This window comes from Centroberyx gerrardi, chromosome 20 (assembly GCF_048128805.1).
Source record: "Centroberyx gerrardi isolate f3 chromosome 20, fCenGer3.hap1.cur.20231027, whole genome shotgun sequence".
Taxonomy (NCBI): Eukaryota; Metazoa; Chordata; class Actinopteri; order Beryciformes; family Berycidae; genus Centroberyx; species Centroberyx gerrardi.
The window spans coordinates 2,636,423-2,660,906 of NC_136016.1; the positions used below are offsets into that span (position 1 = coordinate 2,636,423).

General features: G+C 40.1%; 3 protein-coding genes across 3 annotated transcripts in view; 1 reads left to right on the plus strand and 2 right to left on the minus strand.

Moving 5' to 3' along the window:
• The window catches only part of reep3b (receptor accessory protein 3b), a 46,671-nt gene extending 36,177 nt beyond the window's left edge, over window positions 1-10,494 (minus strand). Inside the window, exon 1 of the mRNA XM_078290645.1 lies at window positions 10,140-10,494. Coding sequence (XP_078146771.1) covers window positions 10,140-10,171 — 32 coding nt within the window. The 5' untranslated portion in view covers window positions 10,172-10,494. The remainder of the gene's footprint in view (window positions 1-10,139) is intronic.
• The window catches only part of exoc6 (exocyst complex component 6), a 458,194-nt gene that overhangs the window by 154,671 nt on the left and 279,039 nt on the right, over window positions 1-24,484 (minus strand). The window lies entirely within an intron of this gene.
• jmjd1cb (jumonji domain containing 1Cb) overlaps window positions 18,774-24,484 on the plus strand; it is a 130,796-nt gene continuing 125,085 nt past the window's right edge. The window contains exon 1 of the mRNA XM_071904877.2: window positions 18,774-19,100. Coding sequence (XP_071760978.1) covers window positions 18,945-19,100 — 156 coding nt within the window. The 5' untranslated portion in view covers window positions 18,774-18,944. The remainder of the gene's footprint in view (window positions 19,101-24,484) is intronic.

Sequence of the window (24,484 nt, forward strand, 5' to 3'; positions counted from 1 at the left end):
TTGGAGGTGTTGGTCCTTATCCAGATCGCTGCAAACCGCTCCAGTGCACATCAGAGATCGCAGTCTGATGAAGCCAGAAGGACAACATCATCTGCAAACAGCAGAGATGCCACCATAATGTCTTCAAACTTGACACTCAAGCAGGAGGGCGGACAAGGCACCCTTGTCTGAGTCCGATGCCCACCTCGAACGTGCTTGACTTAAGGCCAAGAATGCAAACACAGCTCTTGCTCCAAGCGTACAGGGACCAAATGGCTCTCAGCAGCGACCCCGGCAGCCAATACTGTCACAGCACCTCCCACAGGACACCTCGGGGAACGCGGCCGTACACCTTTTCCATATCCACAACACACATGTAGACAGGATTAGCAAATTCATGACCCCTCGATTATCTGCGAGAAGGTAAAAAGCTGGTCCACTGTTCCACAACCAGGACGGAATCCACATTCCCTTCCCGCACCTTGGTATAGGCTTTCCCAGGGAGGCTGAGCAGTGTGATTCCACAATTGTTGGAACACACCCGCGGGGGATCACGTGATGCTGTCACCCTGAGCAGTCGACCGTTGCTGAGCTCCCGCTACTGCTGAGCTATATCTGATTATTTACTTAATTTTAAAAAGTTACAACCGTACAAAAGTTTGTTTAACACCCAGGCAACATGCCTAATCCTAAAGCCGCTAAATCCGCGACGAACAAGCCTCTTGAAGAGCAAGAAGCGAAAAAGAACATGCTAGCTAGCAAGGAAGCCTTGCTAGCTAGCAAAGAAGCTTTGCCGCAAGGGACACCTGCCGTTGATGCTGAAGCCCTCGCTATGGACATATCTCAGAACGTTATTGAGAAAATATCTACTATGATGGAGAAGAAATTTGAAGAGTTCTCAACCACACTGAACAATATTACAACACGGCTGGAATCTAACACAAAGCGCATCACGGAAGCTGAGAGCCGTGTATCAGCAGCGGAGGATAACGTGACGGCCTTGGAGTCCAGGCTGACGGGCTTGGAGACCAAAGTGCGCGTCCTGACGGAGAGGAGCATTGATATGGAGGAACGTAGCCGCAGAGACAATATTTTAATTTACAACCTCAAAGAAACTGCAGAGGGCCGACAGCCGGTTAAGTTTTTTGAGAGCTGGCTACCCACTCTGCTGGACCTGGAGACCAAGCGGGGCATCATTAAAATTGACCGTGCTCATAGGACCCTCGGTCCACCAAATTCTGACCGGCCCCGCGCAGTGGTTATCAAGCTGCACAACTCGAGGGACAAGCTGAGGATTCTCGCTGCGGCCAAGGAGAAAGGACCGCTGACACATGAGGGACAGAAAATATTCATCCGACAGGACTTAGCAGCCGGAGTCAAAGAGATGCGATGCGCGTTCAATGGTGTGTGCGAACGGCTCATCCAAAAGGACATGCGGTTCTCTATGCGCTTCCCTGCTACTCTGACCTTTGGAGAGGATTTTCTTTTTCTTTCTATCAGTGACGTTTTTGCTCGGTTCCATGTGCCCCATTATTTTTTCAACAGGCCACGCTGTTGGCCTGCACCGGGAGATGGGGTGGGGGGATGTTGGATGTTTTGCTGTTCGGGATGTTTTGTCAGTTTTTTTTATTCATGCCATCATACATTTGAAGCCATCCATACTGTATTTCACAGAGTTGTCTATTTATCTATCTGCTCGTGGCAAACACATTGAGTTTCTCGGCTGTGGCGCAAAGCTTTCCCTGCTAGATTACAAACTTCTTTTTATCCTGTTATGAGCGATCTCAAAATAGTCTCCCTTAATGTTAAGGGATTTAATAATGTAATAAAAAGGCAAAAGATCCTTGCTTTTCTGAAAAAGGAGAAAACACAAATAGCTTTACTGTCTGAAACCCACTTAAATGACTTGGAGCATTTTAAATTGAGAAGGAGCTGGGTGGGCCAGGTGTTCTATTCATCTTATAACACAAATAGTAGAGGAGTAGCCATATTAATTCACCGTAGTCTCCCATTTACCTTAGAGACAACCATTAAGGACAGCGATGGCCGCTATGTCCTTGTTTCAGGTTATCTTTATGGGGAACAGATCCTCATAGGTTGCATATATGGCCCTAATTCATATGAAGCTGCCTTTTTCCCTAAGCTTTTGTCTGATGTCTCATCAGTATCCACCCCATATGTTGTGTTAGGGGGCGACTTTAACTGTGTGCCTGACCCAGGTGTTGACCAGTCCCCACCTAAGTCTAGCTCGACCCCTCGGAAGAGTCTCAGGCTGAAAGAGTTCTGCCATGACTTAGAGCTGTTTGACACTTGGAGAATAACCAATCCCAGGGGGAGAGACTACACCTTCTTCTCCCAACCACATCAGACATTTTCAAGAATTGATTTCTTCCTGTCATCCAGAATGGTTTTGGATAGGGTGAGGGAGTGTTCAATTGGCATACGCTCACTCTCTGACCACTCTCATGTAAGTTTGAGCATTCGCCCTCCTTACACTGACCCCTCCTCTCGCCACTGGAGGATGAACCCCTCTCTATTGAGTAGTCCTCCATTCATTGACTATATTACTGAACAGTGGAATGTTTTTATGACGGCTAATAAGACCCCAGGCATCAGCCCATCTTTGTTATGGGAAACAGCTAAAGCTTATCTTAGGGGGAGTATTATATCATACACCACAGCTCAGAAAAAGGCTGCTATTAAAGAGCAACTCGGCCTAGAGAATACAATAAAACAGCTGGAGGTACAATTTAAAAGCACACCTTCTAGAACCCTATCTAACAAATTGGAGGCCGCCCGCTCAGCCTTAAATCAGTTGTTAACTAAAAAGACAGAGTCAACTATCTTCTTTGCTAAACATAGGCTCTATGAGTCAGGAAACAAACCTGGCCGACTCTTAGCGAGGTTGGCAAGAGGCAGAATGGAGGCAAATACGATACCGTCATTGCTGGACGACAATCAGGTCAGGCACTACAAAACCAAGGACATCAATAGGATCATGAGGCAGTTTTATCAGAAACTGTACTCATCTGAATGTGATTCCTCTGATGGGAGGAGAAAGGAGTTTCTCGATAGGGTACCTCTCCCATCCCTGTCAGAGGAACAAAGGGAAAAATGAACCGCACCCAGTGACTGAGGAGGAGGTCCGTGGAGCCATAGCCTCCCTTAAGGGTGGAAAGGCACCAGGACCTGATGGTTTCTGTCCAGAATTTTACAAGAAATTGAGCCACCTTGTAGTCGGACCACTCACTGACATGTTTCTAGACTCCTTTGAGAATGGACATCTTCCCCCAACGCTTAACCTAGCAAACATCACACTCATCCTGAAGAAAGATAAACCACCTGATATCTGTGGCTCATTTAGGCCCATCAGCCTTATTGGAGTGGATAGTAAATTGCTCTCCAAATTGCTTGCAACAAGACTGGAGAAGCTCCTGCCATTTCTCATAAATCCAGACCAAACTGGATTTATACAAAACCGGTTGTCCCTCACAAATGTGAGAAAATTACTGAACATGATACAATACTCAAGTCAAAAAAATTACAGAGCACTTGCTGTATCTTTAGACGCCGAAAAGGCGTTCGACAGGGTAGAATGGGAATATTTATTTGATGTATTGGAGAGGTTTGGGTTGGGGGGGGGGATTTCTTAAATGGGTTAGGACACTTTACAACTCCCCAGAGGCTTGTGTCATAACTAATGGCACACAATCATCGCCTTTCCCATTGCGTAGGGGGACGAGACAGGGTTGCCCTTTATCTCCACTGCTCTTTGCACTGGCGCTTGAGCCCCTAGCTGAGGCTATTAGGCGACACCAAGATGTGCATGGTATGACAATCGGGGGAACGGTTCACAAAATTGCACTTTATGCGGATGACATCTTACTGTTTTTAATAAAACCTGAAATATCAATATCAGCTATTCTCTCTGTTATTCATGAGTTCAGTTCCTTCTCAGGCTACAAAATTAACTATGGCAAATCGGAGGCCATGCCATTAGGTAGTCCTGCTGGTCTAACTTTACCTACCAGCTGTCCTTTCAAATGGTCCCCCACAGGCTTCACCTACCTTGGGATAAGAGTTTCACCAGACCTGACAGAGCTATGGAAGCTTAACTTCTCTCCAATAGCAACTAAAATAAAGAAGGATTTAGACAGATGGCATGATCTCCCCTTATCCTTCATGGGGCGCATTAGTTTAATTAAAATGAATGTCTTCCCCCGGCTCTTATATCCCCTACAAATGTTACCCTTATGGATCTCCAAGAAGGTTGCTCTTGATATGGAGAGGGCATTCTCTAGATTCATATAGCATGGCAAGAGACCTAGACAGAAAACAAAAACACTACAGTTGCCCTCTGATAGGGGAGGACTGGCCCTGCCAAACATAATTTTTTACAACTGGGCATGCCATGCTCGCTTCCTATGGGAATGGTTACATGCTCATCTTGAATCCAAGCCCTTTTTAGATTCATGGTCCTCTCTGCCTTCCTCGTTATGGAGCTTGGTCATGGGTGATAGGAAGAAGTTATCTAGGGATATCAAGAATAATCAGATTATATACAACACAATCAGAGTGTGGCAGGAAATCTGTAAATATTTAGGTAGGGGAAGTTGCGCCTCATTCCTGACCCCTCTCATAAGGAACCAGGATTTTCCCCCAGGTTTCCCTCCCAATATTTTTGATTTGTGGCATGACAATGGGGCACGTGTGATTGGAGACTTATACCATGATGGGGCACTAATGACTTTCCAACAACTACAGTCACAATTCAGTATCCCTAAAGAACACTTTTATGGTTTTCTCCAGATCCGCCATTTTGTTAGATCTAAGAGTTTACCTCCTCCGGACTCAGTCATGTACAATGATGTAGAGAGGTTCCTTATTGACCGAAAAGGTATCACCCATTTTATTTCCACCTTCTATGCACTGCTATACTCTCTCAGCCCAGGTGATATCACAAGCATCTCACAGAAGTGGGAGAGAGATTTTGACACTGAGTATATTGAGGATGATTGGCAGGAGGCCATTAAGGTGTTTAGGTCCACCTTTACATGTAATAGACTGAGAGAGACACAGTATAAAATACTACACCGTCTACATATAACTTAGGGCTGAAACGATTCCTCAAGAAACTCGAGTAACTCGATTACTAAAAATCATCGATGCAAATTCTTTGCATCGAAGCTTCGTTTAATCCATATAACTATATACACACTCAGTGATTTGCACGGATGATTATTACTGTTGCACAAGGCGCTGGAGAAAGAGAGAGAAAATAGCGAGGGGCGAAGAGAAGAGACAGGCCAGAGAAAACGACAGAAAGTGTCCAAAGTTTCGGATCCAGTGTTGCCAACTTGGCAACTTTGTCGCTAGACTTAGCGACTTTTCAGACCCCCCTGGCGACTTTATTTCTCAAAAGCGACTAGCGACAAATCTGCCGACTTTTTCTGACCATGGGAAGCAATGTTAATGTGTTGAATCCCAAAGCATTTGGCAATAAATTGGTTCGGCTGATGCCGGTTTTCTCTACTTGCTTGTCTAATCCAGAGAGGTCTGACGGTCACAGCGCTTCCCACACACAGTGTAGCTCCCTCCCTCCGCTGAGAGCAGGGACTGTAGGATAGGGTCCACTTGTAATTGCTACCGGCGTACGCCGAAACTGGCCGGGTGGGCGGAGTCAGCACTTAATATTAAAACGGGATGAGATGAAGGCTAGTAAAGAATGCACGTGAATTATGGCTATATGTAATGGCTAGTTAAGAACGTAAATCAATATGGTGGCTAGTTATGATGTCCCTAAGTTAGCTAAGTTTTGCTCAAGAAAATAACCACAGAAAATAAAATGCTGCAGTCAATTTGTGAAAGCCTGAGCTTCATTCATGTTATTATTATGATAGTCACACACATACACACACACACACACACACACACACCCACACACACACACACACACACACACACACACCTACTCCCCTCACAGTGATGCATAAAATACCCCAGAAAGCAAAATATCAGGTGGTGTAAGTAGCAATTGGAGCCTAAAATGCACCAGTCCAATACAGCAGGTATATTCAGTTTAGTTTGATTGCAGTGAGTAGGGTCAGCAGGTGTAGGTCAACCCTTCAACATAGTAAATAAATGTACATTGGCCAATCTTATGAACTTGTATGATATTTAGGCCTAGTAATAAATATCAATAATAATTATTATTTCACCTCATTTTCAGTAAATCACAGTGTCGTATGGACAGCTTTGTGCGGACAGCTTTTCTCTTTTGTATATTTACTATTGCTCTTTAATAAAGCAAAAGTATTTCTTATCCGATTACTCGATTAATCGATGGGATAATCGGTAGAATACTCGATTACTAAAATAATCGATAGCTGCAGCCCTAATATAACTCCTTACATACTAAACAAGATGGACTGTCAGGCCTCACCCCTGTGTAATAAGTGTCAAAGAGAGATTGGAACATATTATCATTACTTCTGGCAATGTAAATTGATTAAAAGATTTTGTGGGACAATTTCTCAGGAACTGAGTGGCATCTTTCGGGTAAAGGTTAAGAGAGACCCAGGCCTTTTCATTCTTGGCCTTCCCTCAAAGGAGGTGACTCTAACCCATTTACAGTTCAAATTATGTGACAAATTATTATTATTGGCCAGAAAATGTATTTTGATTAACTGGATCAAGGATAGGCCACCTACTGCAACATTGTGGTACAGGGAGATATTCAGGGTCCTCCCTCACGAAAGAATTGGTGCGGTTCTGAAGGGTAATGAGAGGTCCTTTACTGAAATGTGGTCTCCTTTGCTTGACTACTTACCTGGGGAATTGACTCGGTTAGTGCTGAGGGGCCAGTGCTCCTTGCAATGGCCACACCCATCCAGAATAGACTCATAAGTGTCTTTCTTTTCTATTTCGTTGCTTAAATACTGCTATGTTTTAGTGTTTTAACTCAACTTAATTCTACTTCTTGCATCACTGTGTACTATTGGGAAATGTTAAAGTTGATGTGACTATTATATATGGCTACACTAATCAATAATGTGTCTGTATGCAGGACAATATGGGGGAAAGCTTCTGTGTGTAATGTCAAGGTGAGGGAGGGGGCAGTCAGCTGGGAGATTTCTGTTGAGAATGGATGGATGGCACTATTTTATTTTTTATTCTTATTTGATTTTTTTTTTTTTTCTTTCGTTTCTATCTGTGTGTTATTGATATGATGGCTAATGTATAACTCTTGTTTCTGTTGAAAACCAATAAAATTCTGTTTAAAAAAAAAAAGAACACACCCGCTGGTCCTTTTGTGGAGTTCCTAGCAAACCCTCATTACACAAGAGGGAGATGCATGCAAATATTTTGGCACTATCCCTTGCATAAGGCTTTTTAAAGTGTCTTTTCCATCTTTAGTACTTCCAAAAGGGTTGCTATAACCTCATATTGCTGCTAATAGTAGCTGTTACCCAAGTAACCAGTCTAATGAAAATACATCAGCACACCAACCAGAAATACATGACCAATAGCTTTAGAAAGCAGGATCTAGGCCAGTATAATTAGATACAAGTAGTTAGCCTGTCTAGAGCAGGCTCCACATTGCACTCCACTTCTAAACTAGCTTTAGATTTATTTCCTCATTTCATTCAAGTTAGACAGCCACTATATATTTCTAAAATTTTTTAACTTGTTACATTTGCTCCTATCTTAAATTCACCAACTTTAGCTTGAAATACAATGACTAAACCCCATGGGACTTTTTATCTCTGCGGACATATCTGTTATTGGCATGTTATACATCCTTATTCTTTAGGGTGTGCGGCTCAATATCTGACATCCATGTAAACTGTGTATCAAATTATGACATTTGCAGTCCTACAGTTATTTCTGCTTTTAAAAGCATATCAAATTCATTTGACCTCTGTTACATGGTTGAGTATACACAGACAAGCCTTCCCTTATTCTGAGCCAAAAGAGCTTTTGGTGAATTTTACCAGAAAGGAAAAAGGAGCCTATTTTTCCAACAGGGTTTTTCCTTCAGACAAGGGATGCAGCGATTAACCAATTTCACTTTTAACCGCTCTTTAAAACACCATGGTTTTCTAACTGCATGCATTTCAGTAGCTACAGTATCTCTGTCTATGGTTCTGTGCTCTGGAATGTAGCGTTACAAGAGTGAATCACATTGTTTGTGTTAGGGCTACATTAGCCAACAGAGATACAACAACCCAGCCATATATCCACCAAAAGGTGCCTTAAATCAGTAGTGTGGGAGCATTTTGGATTCCTCAAAAATGACCGAGGGTTGTTGAAGAAGATCGATATTCAATTCAAAACCAATGGGTCAAACACAGCTAACATCCTACAGCATCTTCCGGATCCATCCACCCTTGCATGATCAAGACATGGTAATACAAGCTGAAACATGTTTAAATTGGTGGCAAGTTGCTTACTGAAATGTAAAGGTGGTAGGGGAATAAATGTAAAATAGTCACGTACAATCAACAAAGTAGTGGTGAGTTAAGAGTTGGGCTTTCAACGTAATGTAAGCCAATGTCAACAAAGCAGGAACGGGAGCATTGCAGCAAACCATCATGACTGCGTTTAAAAAAGCTCACCAAAACAGCATGTAATCTAGTCCAAATTAAGTTTAAGTATTCCAGCATTTCTTCTCATTAGGGTCTTCCAGTCTTTGGGGTCTATCTGTCTGAGTCATCATAAGTCATTTGCCGCAATATTTATTTCTTGTTCACGCATTCCCACCTGCATTGATAAAACACATATAGGCAAGGTGTAAGACTCTACGTCTAATCCTTTTTTGTCCAAAATGCAGTTACTGTATTAGCTATTGTGAATTCTAAAAGGCAACTACATACTTTTTCCCACCGTATTTAAATGTGTTTTCAACATACAGTACATGGTTTTGCTTTTTTGCAGGGCCAAAAGTAATGGTGTGAAAATTACAATAAAACTTTTAATAATGAAATTCTCCTCTGATTTTCACCATCCTTAGTGTTGTAACAATAAACCGATGCATAACAATGATTTTTCCTCACACTGAAATCGTACCATCAAAATCTCAAAGTTATACAAAGAGTTACACAAACAACATCCAACTACTTTTAGTTCAGAGAAAACATAAAGCAATTAATAAAGAATGCATAACTCATAATCAAGGCAAAATCGTTACCGAAATCGTTTTAGCAGACCTATGCATGAAAAAGACACAAAACAAAACAATAAAACATGCATGTGGGTGACCTAAAAGTTTCATAAGCACTGTTGTTGCTGTTGAATAAGAGAGAAAGGAGAGGCTATTTGTCTTGTCCTCCCCTCCCTTCTGTCCTGTCCACCACATTCCTATCCTCCAGGGATGGACGCTTATGTAACCATCAGGTTGTATACAGAGAGAGAGAATAAAGGATTGATTCAAAGAAAGAAAGAAAGAAAGAAAGAAAGAATGCTGCTGAGTAGAAAATGGGCGTTTTCTCTCCAAAGTGAACACTTTGTGCTCCAAATCTGAATCTCTCACCGCTGACTTGTTCACAAGGAACCTCAACTTGCCAAAACAAATTCATGCAAAGCCAACCAAATTCTTTCTCTCTCTCCATCTTTCTCCTGAAAATATTGTGACTGCCAAGTAAAGTTGGGCAGGGCTGGCTAATAATATCTTCGAGATTACAGCAAGACTTGACACTCCTTTACAGCTGAACATGTTGAGGCTTGAAAATCCCACCTTTCCGTTACCTTACATAAGTTATTCATCACGGTTGACTCACCGACAAGTTGCAACGGCCATGCCTCAAAAACAAGTTGGTAGCGTTTAGCTTTAGACAGAATAGCAGACCACCAACCAACTAGTTTTCAGTTTCAAAACTATTCATATTAAATAAAACAATGTGTTTTGGTGTCTGGGTACCTGTTTGGTTACCTAACGTCAATTGCCGTTGAAAGAGTTTTCTCACACACACACACCTAGGAAGTAAAGTTAAAGTGGCTAAACTCATCAACAATACCCGCTAAAGTTAGCCAAAGAAGCTAATAAGTTAGCCTAGCATGCTAACAAAGCTCAACCGCGTCAACTGCCCTTATTTTTTCCAAGTCGGTGAAAAGGGTCATTTTAGTTTCTTCTCTAGACTCTCAATTGTTGTTTTACTTACACGACGCTTCTCGAAATCATCCAGGACACCATGATTCCCCTCTTTGTTTTGTAGGGTTGTGGTAGGTACAGGAGAGGGCCCAGGTGGCAGGAGACACAACAGCCAGGCGGTAACGCTAACGGCTAGTCGCACCGCTGTAAACTTCGGCCAAAACTTCGGTGACCGATTCCAGGACGAGCTAGATACCGCGCTGACTCTCAGTCAACGAACATGTCCGTAAGACGTCCGGTTTCACACACCTATCTCTGTAGCCATAAGCGCAGAAAATATTTATCCAGCTTGATTTTTGTTGTTTTTCATCAGTCCCTTATCTCCTCCAGGTCTCCTATCTTCCCTCTCTTCTCTCCTCTCCTCAGTTCCTGGCAGCAAAACGGTGCTCCGACAGCAAGTGACGTTAATAGGAAGGAACGAGCTCCCGAGGCCTACTATTGGCCACTTCGGTCTGTTTACACCAAAGGCGAACTGTCATTGGCTAGCAAGGTTGGTCCATGTGACTTTTACGTTTGACAGCAGCGGTGGAATTTCATGCTCAGCGATTTCGGTTCTGATTGGTCGCTTTTCGATTCGTGGCGTCTTAAAACCTATCGGTGACCGCAGCGATGAGGAAATTGAGTGGCTTTTCCATGCGTTGTTGTTGCAAGGAAGTACAGCAGGCTAAAAACCCTCATTGGTTTACTGGCGTTTTAAAAATAGACAAATTCTAATGGACCAGCGGGCAAGAGCTATTTGAAGAGCACAAATAAAGAGAAGGCCTCTCTCGCGGATATGCAGAATTACATTTCCTCCTTTTAATTACATTGTATTGCGTAATGCTTTCAAGGCCCAGAGGAATAAGATTTTAATGATGAACAACAATAAAAAAAAAAAAATTAAAAATTGAAACACTGAGCTTTTCCACATGGGACCTATACAGGGAATAGCATATCAAAACATATTAATACTCTTTCCTAACCCTAACCCATTAGTAACAGACCTGTGATTAATTTTGGTTCGTTACCTATAGTTTAGCGTTTAAACACTGATGTATATTACTGTATTTTGCATGCCGTATAGCATTTTGAGACAAGAAGTTGCACATTCAGGGGATATTGAGCTAAAGCAATTGTAAAATACTGTGATAAAAGATAGTCATTTGGTTTAGATAGACACAAAAAAAATGAAGAATATCGACTTATTCTGTTGTTTGCACTTATCATAAGTGGCTCTGGGTAAGACGCCCAACTTGATGCCTGCAATGTAAATGCGATACAGAGTGTCTTTGTTCTTGCTCATTACGTAAACCACGCGAGTCTTGAAGTCATAATCATATTCATCACAATTTTCCATACAATGCACTTGGCAGACACCAACCCCATCTGTGAGCTTCAGCGTGTGTGTCTCTTTGTATGTGTATGTGCGCCTGCTGTGTGTGTGTGCAGCCATGAGCATGTGATTGTGCCTTTGTATAGTTGCACATATACATGTGTTTGCTGTATGTGCATGTACGGGTGTGGTGTGCGTGTATGTATGTGTGTGTGTGTGTGCGTACGTGTGTGTGTATGTGTGTGTGTGTGTGTGTGGCTGAGGTCCATAGCTACTTGTTATTCATGAAGGTGGCTGCTGCAGTGTGCAGCAGTGTGAGGGAGATTCCCAGCGGAGCCTCTCTGGTCACACAGCCTGTCTGAGACGCCATCAGAGGATCACGGCTGAACAGAAAACACATCCACACCGAACATTCAGCTGCCACACTGGAAATATATTAGTCCTAGGTTTAGGGCCAACAGCCACACCAGCCATTCTGCACAGCACAATACCGAATATATTGATATATCAATGTGTATATGTATCAATATCAGTGACTATTCATGTTTGACTGAGTCATGTAACACTGAAAACATATAGGCAGTGATGTAGCGGTACAAATACAAACTGTGACCTCCAGTCAGTGCTCATCACAAGGTCAACACCACTGATATGAACAAAAATCACAATCACATATAAACAAAAAACTGTTAGCGAAGTATTCATATGTTTTTATAAGACTGCATATAACTTACATCAGTTTGATACTGCTTACTATGATGTGAATTTACCTCTAAACATTTGTCTCAGTCTAAAACAGTGGGAAATGCTATTCTGCAAATAAAAAGGTGGGTAAGGTGAGTTTAGGTGCATGGTTTACTCTCCACTGCATCACTGTGTATTAGCCTATATGGTAAAGGTTTGGGGCCAACAACCACAGCAGGCATTATGAACCGGAGGTGTGACCAAGTCAACTTTGCTCGAGTCCCAAGTCAGTCTCAAGTCTTGAGGCATAAGTCTCAAGTCAAGTCCCAAGTCTAAATGTAGAACACCAAGACAAGTCCAAGTCAAGTCCATGTCATTAATGTCAAGTCTCAAGTCTAAATGTAGAACAGCAAGTCAAGTCAGAACAAATCAAGAGTCCAGTATCAATTTAATATCTTAAAGAGAACTAAATATCTAGGACTTTTCAATGCAATATGGTTTTAATAGGATAAAAACTTGGTAAGATTTGATTTCTAGAATCAGTTTCAATTTCAATAAATTCAATCATTCCATACAAATTCAGAAAACAGAATTTAAATTCAGTCGTCTGCTGGAACAAATCTCATCACTTTCAATCTAAGTCATTTACACAAACACAAGATCTCAAGTCAAGACTTTAGAAACCTTTTCAAGTCATCAAAGTACAAGTCAAAGTCAAGTCCCAAGTCACTAGAACCCAAGTCAAGTCAAGTCTCAGGCAATTAAAATTGTGACTCGAGTCCCCACCTCTGTTATGAGCACAACAACACATAAATTGAACCCACTTGTATTTCACACATGAAATACACTTGTATTGAACAACACATGTTCAATCAACAAATAAATAATACAGACTTGTGTTATACACATCTGCCACGTGCATTCAGAACATTACAAACCAGGAAATAAACAGAACTCACTAGATCTATCAGTCTGTGTTCCCATCATTTCGGTTGAGTATGTCTTTATGGTTCCCAGTGGGCACTCAATTATGCAGCAGATCGATATTCAGTCCCATACATACGATAGCATATGAAACACACACTCCAACACACACTTCATGTTATACATACTGGATCATGTTATACACATAGCCTATATTCCAAAAACTTTTATATACTTAATTCAACATTTTTATGTCATTCATGTATACATTTTAAAATTCTAATTTACTAATTGCTATTGCCATCTATTTAAAGAATAGACGGAATACATCTTGATTGAAACAAACATCAAATAGGGCTTAAACAATCACAGAGCCTCTCTTTCTTTTTCGCTCTCTCACTCTCTCAAACACACACATATAAGTGAAACGATAAAGGCAGATGAGTAAAAATGAATGCTTCCTGCCTGATATCAAAAACCTATGTAAGCCAACTAAGATAAGATGATACGCTTGATCCTAACTTTATTACCGTTCCACAGAAATCTGGTAAACATTGTATACCAATTTTTGAAAGTAACACTGTCAATTACAAGAGGGAGCATCTGAAAAAAAAAGAAATTCTCACATCAATTTTACCAACATTTTCCATCTGTTCATATATTCTTTAAGCTGTAACTCTAAGTTCCCAAAGTTTAATTTAAATAAAAGTTCTAGTTTCTTAGGGATGAAAATGTATAGGTATTTGATTCTCTCCTGGTCCCATTTCCATTTAAACATACTTTCTACTCTTGATGAAACTGGGTCACCCAGAATCATGGCCTCTGAATTTATATATTCAATTTGTACTATAGGAGAAATCACCGTGCTCACCTTTGCTTTGTTTGGTGCGTAAGAGCCAATCAAATGTCTCAAAGAAGAAATACGTTTCCCAAGACCTTTTATGTTTTCATTATATTCATTTTTTTATATTTTTATAAATGCAGAATTGGCCAGCAGCTTTAATTGATTGCAGCTTGGCCTATCTGTATAAAAGATGGGGGGAAGTTACTAAGATTGAGCCTGCACACTGAAGAAGGCACTAGCCAAAACGTATGTATATTACATTTTTAGCCTGACATATGGCCATATATATTATTTGTATTCATTAACGCTGGAAGAGATCTCACCAAATGACTGATATAATGTCATCAGCATATAGCATTATGTTCCTGATCAGCTTTTGTTACCCCCTCTATTTCTCTCTGCTGTCGAATACTCTCTGCTAGAGGTTCGATGCTGAGAGCAAATATTAAAGGAGACAGAGGATCCCCTTGACTTGTTCCTCTATGCAAATCAATAACTTGTGATAGTGTTCCATTGACTCTACCAGATGCTTTTGGCTTTTGATACATAGCTTAGATAAGATGATAAGATGAAAACTGTAAGTATACCTGTGGAGAAATTGGGTCATTGCAGCTGCAAATAATAATAAGTTACAGCAAAAACAAAAACAAAAAAAAAACAAAAAAAACATTTACTTATATAATTACAATAATTAAATATAATTACAACTTTACGAGGGTGTGCAAAATAACAGCAGTTGAGCATATTGTGAAAAAATGAATGAACATGTGTGCGATATGAAAATGTACAAAAAAATGAAATATATGCAGTATATACAAATGAGAGAGTATATGGGAATATGAAGAAAACAACTACGTGAATTTACAGCTTGTCCAATTTTCCTCACATATCCTCTACTGTTTCTGTTTTCCTTGACAGAGTAAGAAGTTGTTTGTACATCACATAACAACAGATATAACCAGATTCATTTATCAAACCAAGACAATGTGACATTAATAACAACAAATGGTGATATATCAGTCAGTTTACTAAGCACATACAATCTGCCTTTTTTCCCCATTAGGTTTTCATTTCGTTTTTTTCTCCTAGAATATATTGCAGTTTTTTGGGGGTTTTTTGTCCTCAAATATATTGTCATTTTTGGGGGTTTTTTTGTCCTCAGATATTTTGTAGTTTTTCATTTAGGTCTTTCCTAGAGTATATTGCAATTCGCTTTTTATCCTATCATATATTGCAGTTTTCCATTTCTTAACACTCCATATTATTTTGAATTTTATGAAATCGATCTCTGTGACGAAGACAGGAGTCAAAGATCATATATGATAGTATAGCTATGATAGCCAAAGTGCACAGTCAACATGGTATCTGTTGTCAGCTATGGGTATAAATATTTGCTGATATGATTTGATTACTGAACTGCTGAGCGGGCCATTCTGTCCTTTTAGGCTATAATTTATTGTTGAAATAATTTGGTTTCTAAAATGTTGGGCGGACTGTTTCAAGCCAGAAGTCTCAGCCACATTAGCTTGTCGTTGTTGAAATCAATAGCGAGTTTCGAAATTATTGAGTAATACTGTGAACTAGGGACAAGCCTAAGTGTAGGTCCAGGGTAGTGGAAGCGACTTAATTGGATTCTGAGACACCAGAAATCACTGCTGAGCTTTCTTGAGATGTCATGGGCCTAATTCAAATATTTGTGATATGAGGTGCTCACTTGATAAGCCCAGTGACATACCCGCACTCACACACTTTAGATTAGTTATTTAGTGAATATAACATTTACATAAGGTGGTTAGTGAATATAATATTTAGATTATTTAGTTACTGAATGTGTCATTTACATTAGGTGGTTAGTGAATGTGACATTTACATTAGGTGGTTTGTGAATATAACATTTACATTTGGTGATAGTGAATGTAACAGTTACATTAGTTGGCTGGTGGAGCTGAAAGATAATGACAAAAAAAAATTGTGATTATTTGACTTTGATTTGATTTAAACAGCAAGTTTTTCCTGCCAGAATTTTTTAGAACTTTCAAATTGTTTAAAGGAAAGTGATTTTGTTACAAAAAAAAGATGTCAGTGTGCAGGATTTACCGAGTTTGAGTATGATGAAAGGTTTTCACCTCTGTGATTTGGAAATTGCAGAAGTTCATATTGTAAGTTTGATTTTTTTTATTTATTTTTTTTGATTAATGGCTGGTGAATGTAATATTTAGATTAGATGATTAGTCAGTGTAACATTTAGATTACATGGTTAGCGAATGTAACATTTAGATCATATGGTTAGTGAATGTAGCATTTCCATTAGGTGGTTAGTGAATATAACATTTAGATTTAGTTAGTTAGTGAATGTGACATTTTATTTACTTTAGGTGGTTAGTGAATGTAACATTTAGTGAATGTAACATTTAGATTAGATGGTTAGTGAATGTAACATTTACATTGGTTAGTGAATGTAACATTTAGTGAATGTAACATTTAGATTAGATGGTTAGTGAATGTAACATTTACATTGGTTAGTGAATGTAACATTTAGATTAGATCGTTCTGAATTGGGCTTCTGTATAAATGCTCAACTTTGATTATGGCACAAAGGATTGCAACATCAAATCATTTGTATTGGTAAATGTGGGAAGATCAGTTTCTCTTTGTTCTTCTATTCTTTCATGTTTTCTTTGTCCAATACTGCGGCCCACATCTCTTCTACTTTCTTCTTCTTCCTCTCCTCCTCTCTTTTCTCTCCTCTGTCCTCATACAGAGTTCACCTCAGCGTGACTGTCTGAGTCCTCTGCTGCTCTCAGGAGGCATCTTTGCATCTTCCCCTCCTCCCTCGCTCTTGTTCTCTCTATCCACTTCTCCTTTTCTCTCTCATTCTTTCTCTTTCTCCACTCATCTTCCCCTCCTCTTCCTCTTCCTCTATCTATGTATCTATCTATCTCTATTTCTTTTCTCATTTGCTTTTTTTCATCCATCCCTCTCTCTCTCTGTCTCTCTATCCTATACCCTGACCTGAAGGTCGCTCCAGGCTGATTGCCTTCTACATGCTTCACACACACTTCTCTCTCTCTCTCTCTCTCTCTCTCTCTCTCTCTCTCTCTCTCTCTCTCTCTCACACACACACACACACACACACACACACACACACACACAGACACACACACACACACTGTCCTTTAGATCCCCTCCATTCTACACACACACACACACACACACACACACACACACAACTCTCCCTCTCTTGTTCTCCTTCAGTTCCTCCAGCTCATTCTCTCCTTCACTGATTCTCTCTCTCCTCTCTCTCTCTCTCTCTCTCTCCCCAGTGGAAAACAGTGGAAGCCAGTATTATTATTTTTTATTTATTTTACTTTTATTTGATAGGGACAATGCAATTTAACATAGTTCCAATACAGATCATGAAACTGATGTGCTGCACAGAGAGTTTATAGCTATTGCTAATTTTCAACTCTTGTCCCTAGTTGGGCTTTTACATGTACAGTGTAATTAAAATATACAGCTTTCAGTATCATAAAACCACAATACACTACAGATATGGAAATACAATAAAATACACATACCACAATACACCAATACACATACACCATACACCAATAGTAATTTAGAGTACAATTAGCTAAAAATGAGTACAGCTCTGGTTTGCTTTTAGCCAGCACTTAACCTTTGTTGTAAAATTGATTTTATATCTGGAATTAATTTGATTTCAGTTGATAATGTGTTCCAGAGTTGACAACCCTTTATGGAGAAAGCTGATTGTCCAAATTTAGATCTACGATGTGGTATTTTACAGTTGCCATTCACCATGCTCCTAGTTACTCTGTTACTGTCTTGTCTTTGGATATATCTGGAAAGAGGCTCTGGGGCTCGACTGTTGATACATTTGAAAACTAATTTGAGAAAACAAAAATGAGTAAAGCTCTCTGTGGTTATAGTAAATCCGGAGCTGAAAGAAAGAGACCAAACCCGTCAGTTGAATTAAAAATTCTGAATGAAGAAACGTTCACATGTAATAAGAGAGGATTAAAGATGTGTAATATGAAAAAATATAAATTATCATTTCGAAACAGAGCAGAGCATCAAGTATGAAATGTAATGTCTGTGTAGTTAATTGCTTGTTGCTTGATTTGTGCTTGTTTGAAGTCAAAAGCTGTGTGATGTCTGATTGTTTATTGTTCCACATATATTATGCAATCATATTACATTATGCATTTCTAAAACTGGGACATTGTAGCATCAAAATAATAATAGGATATAGCAAAGTGAAATAGACTAGAAATAAGACTGTAGCAAATGGGGGTGGGTAATGTAGTATGATATTACAGTAAAATCTATCAAAAGTTTAAATATATTATATGAGATAAATTAGAAATTATAAAAACACAAATCTATAGTGGTATGGTGTGGTTATTAATGGTTAAATGATCAATATTAACTTTTCTTCTTCTACCTATTGTTCCTATTAGGCTATTACTGTATTAGTAGTAGGCCTAGCTGTAACAGTAGTAGTAGGTAGCAGTAGCAACAGTAGTTGTAGTATTAGTAGCAGCAATAGTATAGTGGTGGTAGCAATGGCAGTAGGCAGCAGTAGTGATAGCAGTAGCAGTCGTAGTTCTAGTAGTAGCTTATATAGTAGTAGTAGTAGTATTATATAGTAGCCTAATAGTGATTTCAGCGAAAATAGTGCCAATGGAGTTCTGGCGAGCGGAGGGAGACAGAAGTGACGCGGTCTGTGCATGCCTGGAGATCCAGCGGAGGAACACCAGTATGGACGGCGGCGGTGATGCGGTGCAGTGTTCCACCGTTTTTCCAGCGGAGAGAAAAGAGACTGACGATTGAGCGGGTGGAGACTGCTACACATTTAAATCCCCCGGGTCGGTTTTTCCAGCTTTTAGCAACAAATAACTTGTCCTTTTTATTTTCTTTCTACCGTAGGGTTGTTTTAGAGCTGGTTTCATGTAGTAAATGACAGGTCTGTAAGGGCGTCGTTGTCGGGAAGTTTTTTCGAGGGGGGGTTTTTTGACCAGCGAAGGGCCATGGCAGTCGAGGCTCGGCCGGAGCTGGTCGGGAAGCGGTTCCTCTGTGTCAGCGGGGACGAGCCGCCTGAAATCGGCGACATCGGTCGGTGGCCGTGGAGATCTGGAGTCATACGAGCAGTCAGCCATCGTGACACCGACAATCCCGACCTGACGGTAAGGAAAACACTTAGTTTATCATCCTCTTTGGTCTGTTACATGCAAAGTAAATGGGAAAATCTCTGTGGTTGGTGGCTAGCCAGCGAGGCAATGTTGTAGTCTTGCCAGGCGGAAATTATTGAGTGGGTTTCACTTGGTTATTACGGCTCTTTCGACCGCTGAATATACTGCTGGTATTTGTCATTATTTTACAGGAATATTTATCGGTGATAAGGGTAACGTTAACGTTAAAATTTTGACTAGTTATTTGACAATATAAGCAAGCTAACGAGAGGCAGACAACCAGTAGGGGGGTTGTGTAAAGCTAAACAGCTCACGTTAGTCTAGCCAGCACTCTGCTGATTTACATCAAAATCTAATAATTTATCTCTACAAAAAAAATCTTTCACTGTGATTAAGAAAAACCTCCTCGTTTTCCGGTTGACCGCCAAGAATTGTTGAGTTATTCAAGGGGTTCACTGTAGTGTCCATGTCTTTAGGGCCATAAAGGATCATGTGAAACGTTATTTCAAAATAATCCCAAATGACAAACACCGAGATTGGAGTTTATGCGGTGATGTTTTCATCTGAGAGAAGCTGCATTTAAGCATGTGTAGGAATTTGAATCCCGAGCAGCTAAATGCTCTAATCTGCCCTGCACTGCAAATCAGCTGACGAAGGTAACGTTAGCTTTCTAGATTTACCCCCTTTATAGCCTTTGCGTTGAACTAATCCCCATTACCTCGTGGTTATTAGCCACAATCCACGTTATTTGAGCAGTAGGCTACGATCGACCAAAAAAGCCTTGTGTCTGTGTTTTTCTGGCGGACAACAAGCCCTCTCCGAATTGGACAGGGACGCAGGAATGCCATGACTTGTAAAAACATAAAACTGGCTTGCTGCAGGCTGAACAATGGGCAGTCTGTCTGCATGTAAAATACTGTCTGCAATTTAAAGGCATTTCTTGTTGTCACTTTGGAGAGCTTTGTCGAAGAGCAGACCTGAATTTTGGCCTGATAAGCAGGCTAATTTCTGCATTCTTAGTACAGTCAAGTCGGTGATAGGGCGAAAAACGTGGCAAAATGTAAGCCACTTTGATCCTTTCCCCTCAGTTGAACGACATTTTCACATTCTGTCAACACGCCAAAACGAGCAAACAATGAAATATTTGCCCTGACAAGCCTTTAACTGACTAGCACACAATGCTGACTTACTGTACAGAGTGTGCCTGTATTCCCCGCTTTCTTTTGTTCAAAGAATCCCTCTATCTGCCTATGCAGATAAATGGACCAAAACACCAACCCAGCTCTTGGAGTGTTTGTAGTTTGGTGTGTCTTTTGTGTATATATGTGATATTTCATGAGGATAATACATGATTAGTCAATGCAAGTCATTACATCTTACAACAGCTATTCTCAGCCCATAGTCACAGCTATCTTGCAGGATTCGGTCTTTGTGTGTGATGTGATTTGGCAGTCATTGGTGTGCGGTAGGGGTTTGTTACATGCATAGAGCACAGTGTCATCGCAAAATCGCTCGGTTCTTATGTGCTCATTTATTTGCCGTTTGCATCCTGTTACAACATAAATTTACATGCATCCCTCAACTCCTTTGCACTTGTAATGCTCTACTTTGTATAGAATCGGTACTTTCATCGGTACTGTGTGATGTAGGCAGTAAATAACCTCCAGGATTCACAGTCAATCACAGTCACAGTTAAATACCACTTCTTTTATTATGTGGTAAATATGTGTTTACATACCTCTCTATGTATCTTATAACTACTCCATACCCAGTGTAGAATGGGTGCAGCTGTGGTTTTTGATGATTTTGACAGCGAATGGTGTGCTGGCTCAATGCCATTAAATGGGACACAGTGCCATCGCTAAATACCCCTTCAGTTATCACATATGTAATTGCATGTTCCCTCTTCTACACTGTATAGACCTATTTTATGTATTTGTATGTATCACACAACAAGCATTCTCCCAGCTTCCTAATTCCCTTGTAGAATTGCTTCTTTCTATGTGATGTGATTTAGGCAGTGAGTAGTGTTCTGGTTTAATTCCATACAATAGGGCACAGTCTCATTAGCAAGGGGCTTAACTAGCTGAGTGAATACAGTGGAGGAGGATTGGAGATTAGATTAGAAGAAGTGTGTCAAGCCAAGCTGTCAGGCCTTTGTCAAGTGTCTGTGGTCAGGAGAGCCCCAGTAGTACAGGCTAATACCAGGCTAGCAACGGCTCACCAGGGCTTTATTGGTTTACAGCTATGTATCTCAATAGGAATACAATATAATATTACACAAGAGAATTAGCATAATCACAAGTGCATATATGTTGCACAGTCTGACATTAACATCCTTCAAGTGCCAGATATTGGTGAAATGAGTCTTTGGATAAGTCAGTAAGATCCCTAACTTTTTAAGACAATAACATTTAAATGTCTTGGTAATATACAGTCGTTGCCTGTTTGGAGCATTAATATAAAAATGTAAAACATTCTAGCTTCAACAGACTGTGTGTTGGGAGGTTTGCTCCAAAATGCTGTCTTGTAATTTGACTTCTGTTTCTCTCCTTGATGAATTACAAACCTGATCCATTGTAGGAGCGAGTGAGTAAGTTTTAAATTAAACACAGTACCTGATTCTACACACAAACTAGCACTGAAAACGGCAGCGTGACATATTTCTATGAAAAATGTCTCTGCCAAAATGTCAGAGCCAAAAAGTTAATTTCAGACGCTGAAAATATTAAGCATGTGTGGTTTGAATAGCCCAGTGATGCAGGATAATACTGCAGTAGCAATAGGTCGCACCTTTATCTGAATGGTAATACAAAACAGTACAATATAAATCTATTTTTCTATATAGATAGATCGATAAGAGAATTTCAGATATGACGCGGTGTATGTGTGGTTGGGGTTGCCCAGTAATAGAAAGCTAGACCAGCAATAGATCAGCACAGTGTGACTGGCTTACAGCCGACTAGATCTGGGCTAAATAATAAAACTTAAAATAATGGAATCATAGAATTATTGATGCATAATGTTGTTTGGGATAGGCTAGAAATACAGACAGCTGGACCAGGAAAAGATCAACATGTCATGATTGGCTCCCAGCCAGTCTATATCTAGTGACAATAAGAGTAATATGATAGTAATTGTAGCAATAATAGTAGGCTGTAGTATATTTGTTTGGACACAGCCTGTTTTTTATTCTACTGGGTTGCCTACTTCTCAGTTATGTCATTAATACAGATCGTTGTAGTCTAGAAAGACAGATAAGTGGACTAACAGTAGGTCATAACCAATATTCCTAATAATAACAATGATAATAGCAAATATTATATAACATAGTAGTAGTAGGCTATGGCCTAATCCTGTAGTTTTTATTCATTTGTAATGCTGCTTAATATTGCTTGAGCAATTTGTGTACAGGGTTTGAATGAGTTCAAGGCAGACGATATCTGGGGTAAATACTAACACTAATATTTGTAATAGTCGTCCTGTTCTTAGACAATGAGACCCCAAATGGGTCGGGAGCAGAATGCTCCCCACTTGATAAGCCTGGCAATATGTTTTAATGAGCCTGGCTCTCAGGGCAAGAGAATACATTTCTCATTTGGGTCCTGGGACGAAAAAAGTTCAAGAACCCCCCTGTATTAAAATACAGCACTCTATTAACAGCATTGTAAATTCCTTTCCAGTGACCCAGTATTGGGGCTGTAGGGACAAAGACGCAGTCTGAAACAGAAAATGGTAAAACATGAAAGAGCGGTAGAAATGCCGACAAGAGAGACGGATGGAAATAAACATCAAAGAGGAGAGTCTCTCACGTTGGAACTGAGAATCTGAGCAGCAGTGAAGTACAGAGTGGCATTGTGAAATACAGTGCTCCATTAACTGCATTGTAATTCCCTCCCAACTACCTAGTTATTAGCGGGACTTTAGGGACACAGACAGAGGTTGAAAGAGAAGAAAAACCCCTCAGCAGCAGAAACCCACGTTGGCACATTTGTCACAAAACTGCCACACTCATCTGGATTCACAATGAATGGAGAGCAGGGCAGCCAGGTCACTGCCTATAGGAGCCATTGTTTTCCATTACAGTCCACTGTGTGTGTGTGTGTGTGTGTGTGTGTGTGTGTGTGTGTGTGTGTACAGTAGCAGGCTATGTTGCTAGTTTGTTTTCAGGGCTGTGGCCTGAGGTTCATTCTCTGTATTGCTAATCAGCAGAAAATGACAGGCAATGACTAGGGAAGAACCTTCCACATACAGAATACATGCTTGGTTGTTGCAGTGCTGCAATTTAGAAATGCACACTGTGGTGTGTGTGTGTGTGTGTGTGTATATTGGTTAAAGAATAGCATCGTGGTTCAGAGTACAAATGCAGACTGGAGAGACGGATGAGCATAAACATGGTGGGAGAGAAGCTTTCACCTTCTGATTTATATCCTACAGTGTGTTCAGTACAGTGTGGTAGGGTGTGTGTTCAGATAGTGTGATTTTAGTTTCCACAATTAATAATTGTAGAATTAGAATTTTTTTTGTTGAATGGCCACTGTAGTTGAAAATAGTCAAGATGTTCATACAAGATAACAAAAATGCAGTATAACAATTTCTGTTCCTCAAATCATTGAGATTAGTAGTTGCTATTAATAATGGTGATCATTATATCTAGCAGAATAATCAGGATTATCATTTGAGTCATAATTCTGCAGCCCAACAGGATAGCATTATAGGTGTTAGAGGCTTTATTTCTGCTAAAGGTAAAGAAAACAAATGAAATGTGTCGATACTAGGTCTTCTTGACTGTATTCCACCAATTTAATTAATTATTTTGTCAATTATACAATAATATGCTGTATTCATAAAGTGTTTTCCACTAGTACCAAAAACGAAACAATTGCAGACTATCTGTGGAATGTTTAATTACAACATTGATATATTTTACAGTATTTAGAGAATCAATATCCAGCAAGGCTGTACTCCCATTCATTTTGAACAGAGAGTCTGATTATTCTGCTTTCCTCCCTATTTTTCCCTCGTCATATTCTTATTTTTCTCCTCGTCATATTCTCTATTTGAGTGCAGTATTTGCTGCACAGGGTTATCTGGTCCAGGAGCAGCAGAGTAACTGAACCTATAGTCAACTCCTTTCACCAACATCCATGCAAGGGTTCTGCGTCAGCGCTCTCCTCAGATCATGGAATCAGACCATACTATTGGTAATTAGATATGGATTGTATAAGAGGTCTGTTTCTGCAGTCTGTCACTGTAATGTAACTGTACTAATACAAATCGGCTCACTGTGTATTTTAGGTTATTACAGTCTATATTAGATTTTCTCTGCGTTACATTGGTGCATAGTATTTGTTCTACAGGGTTATTTGGTACTCTTA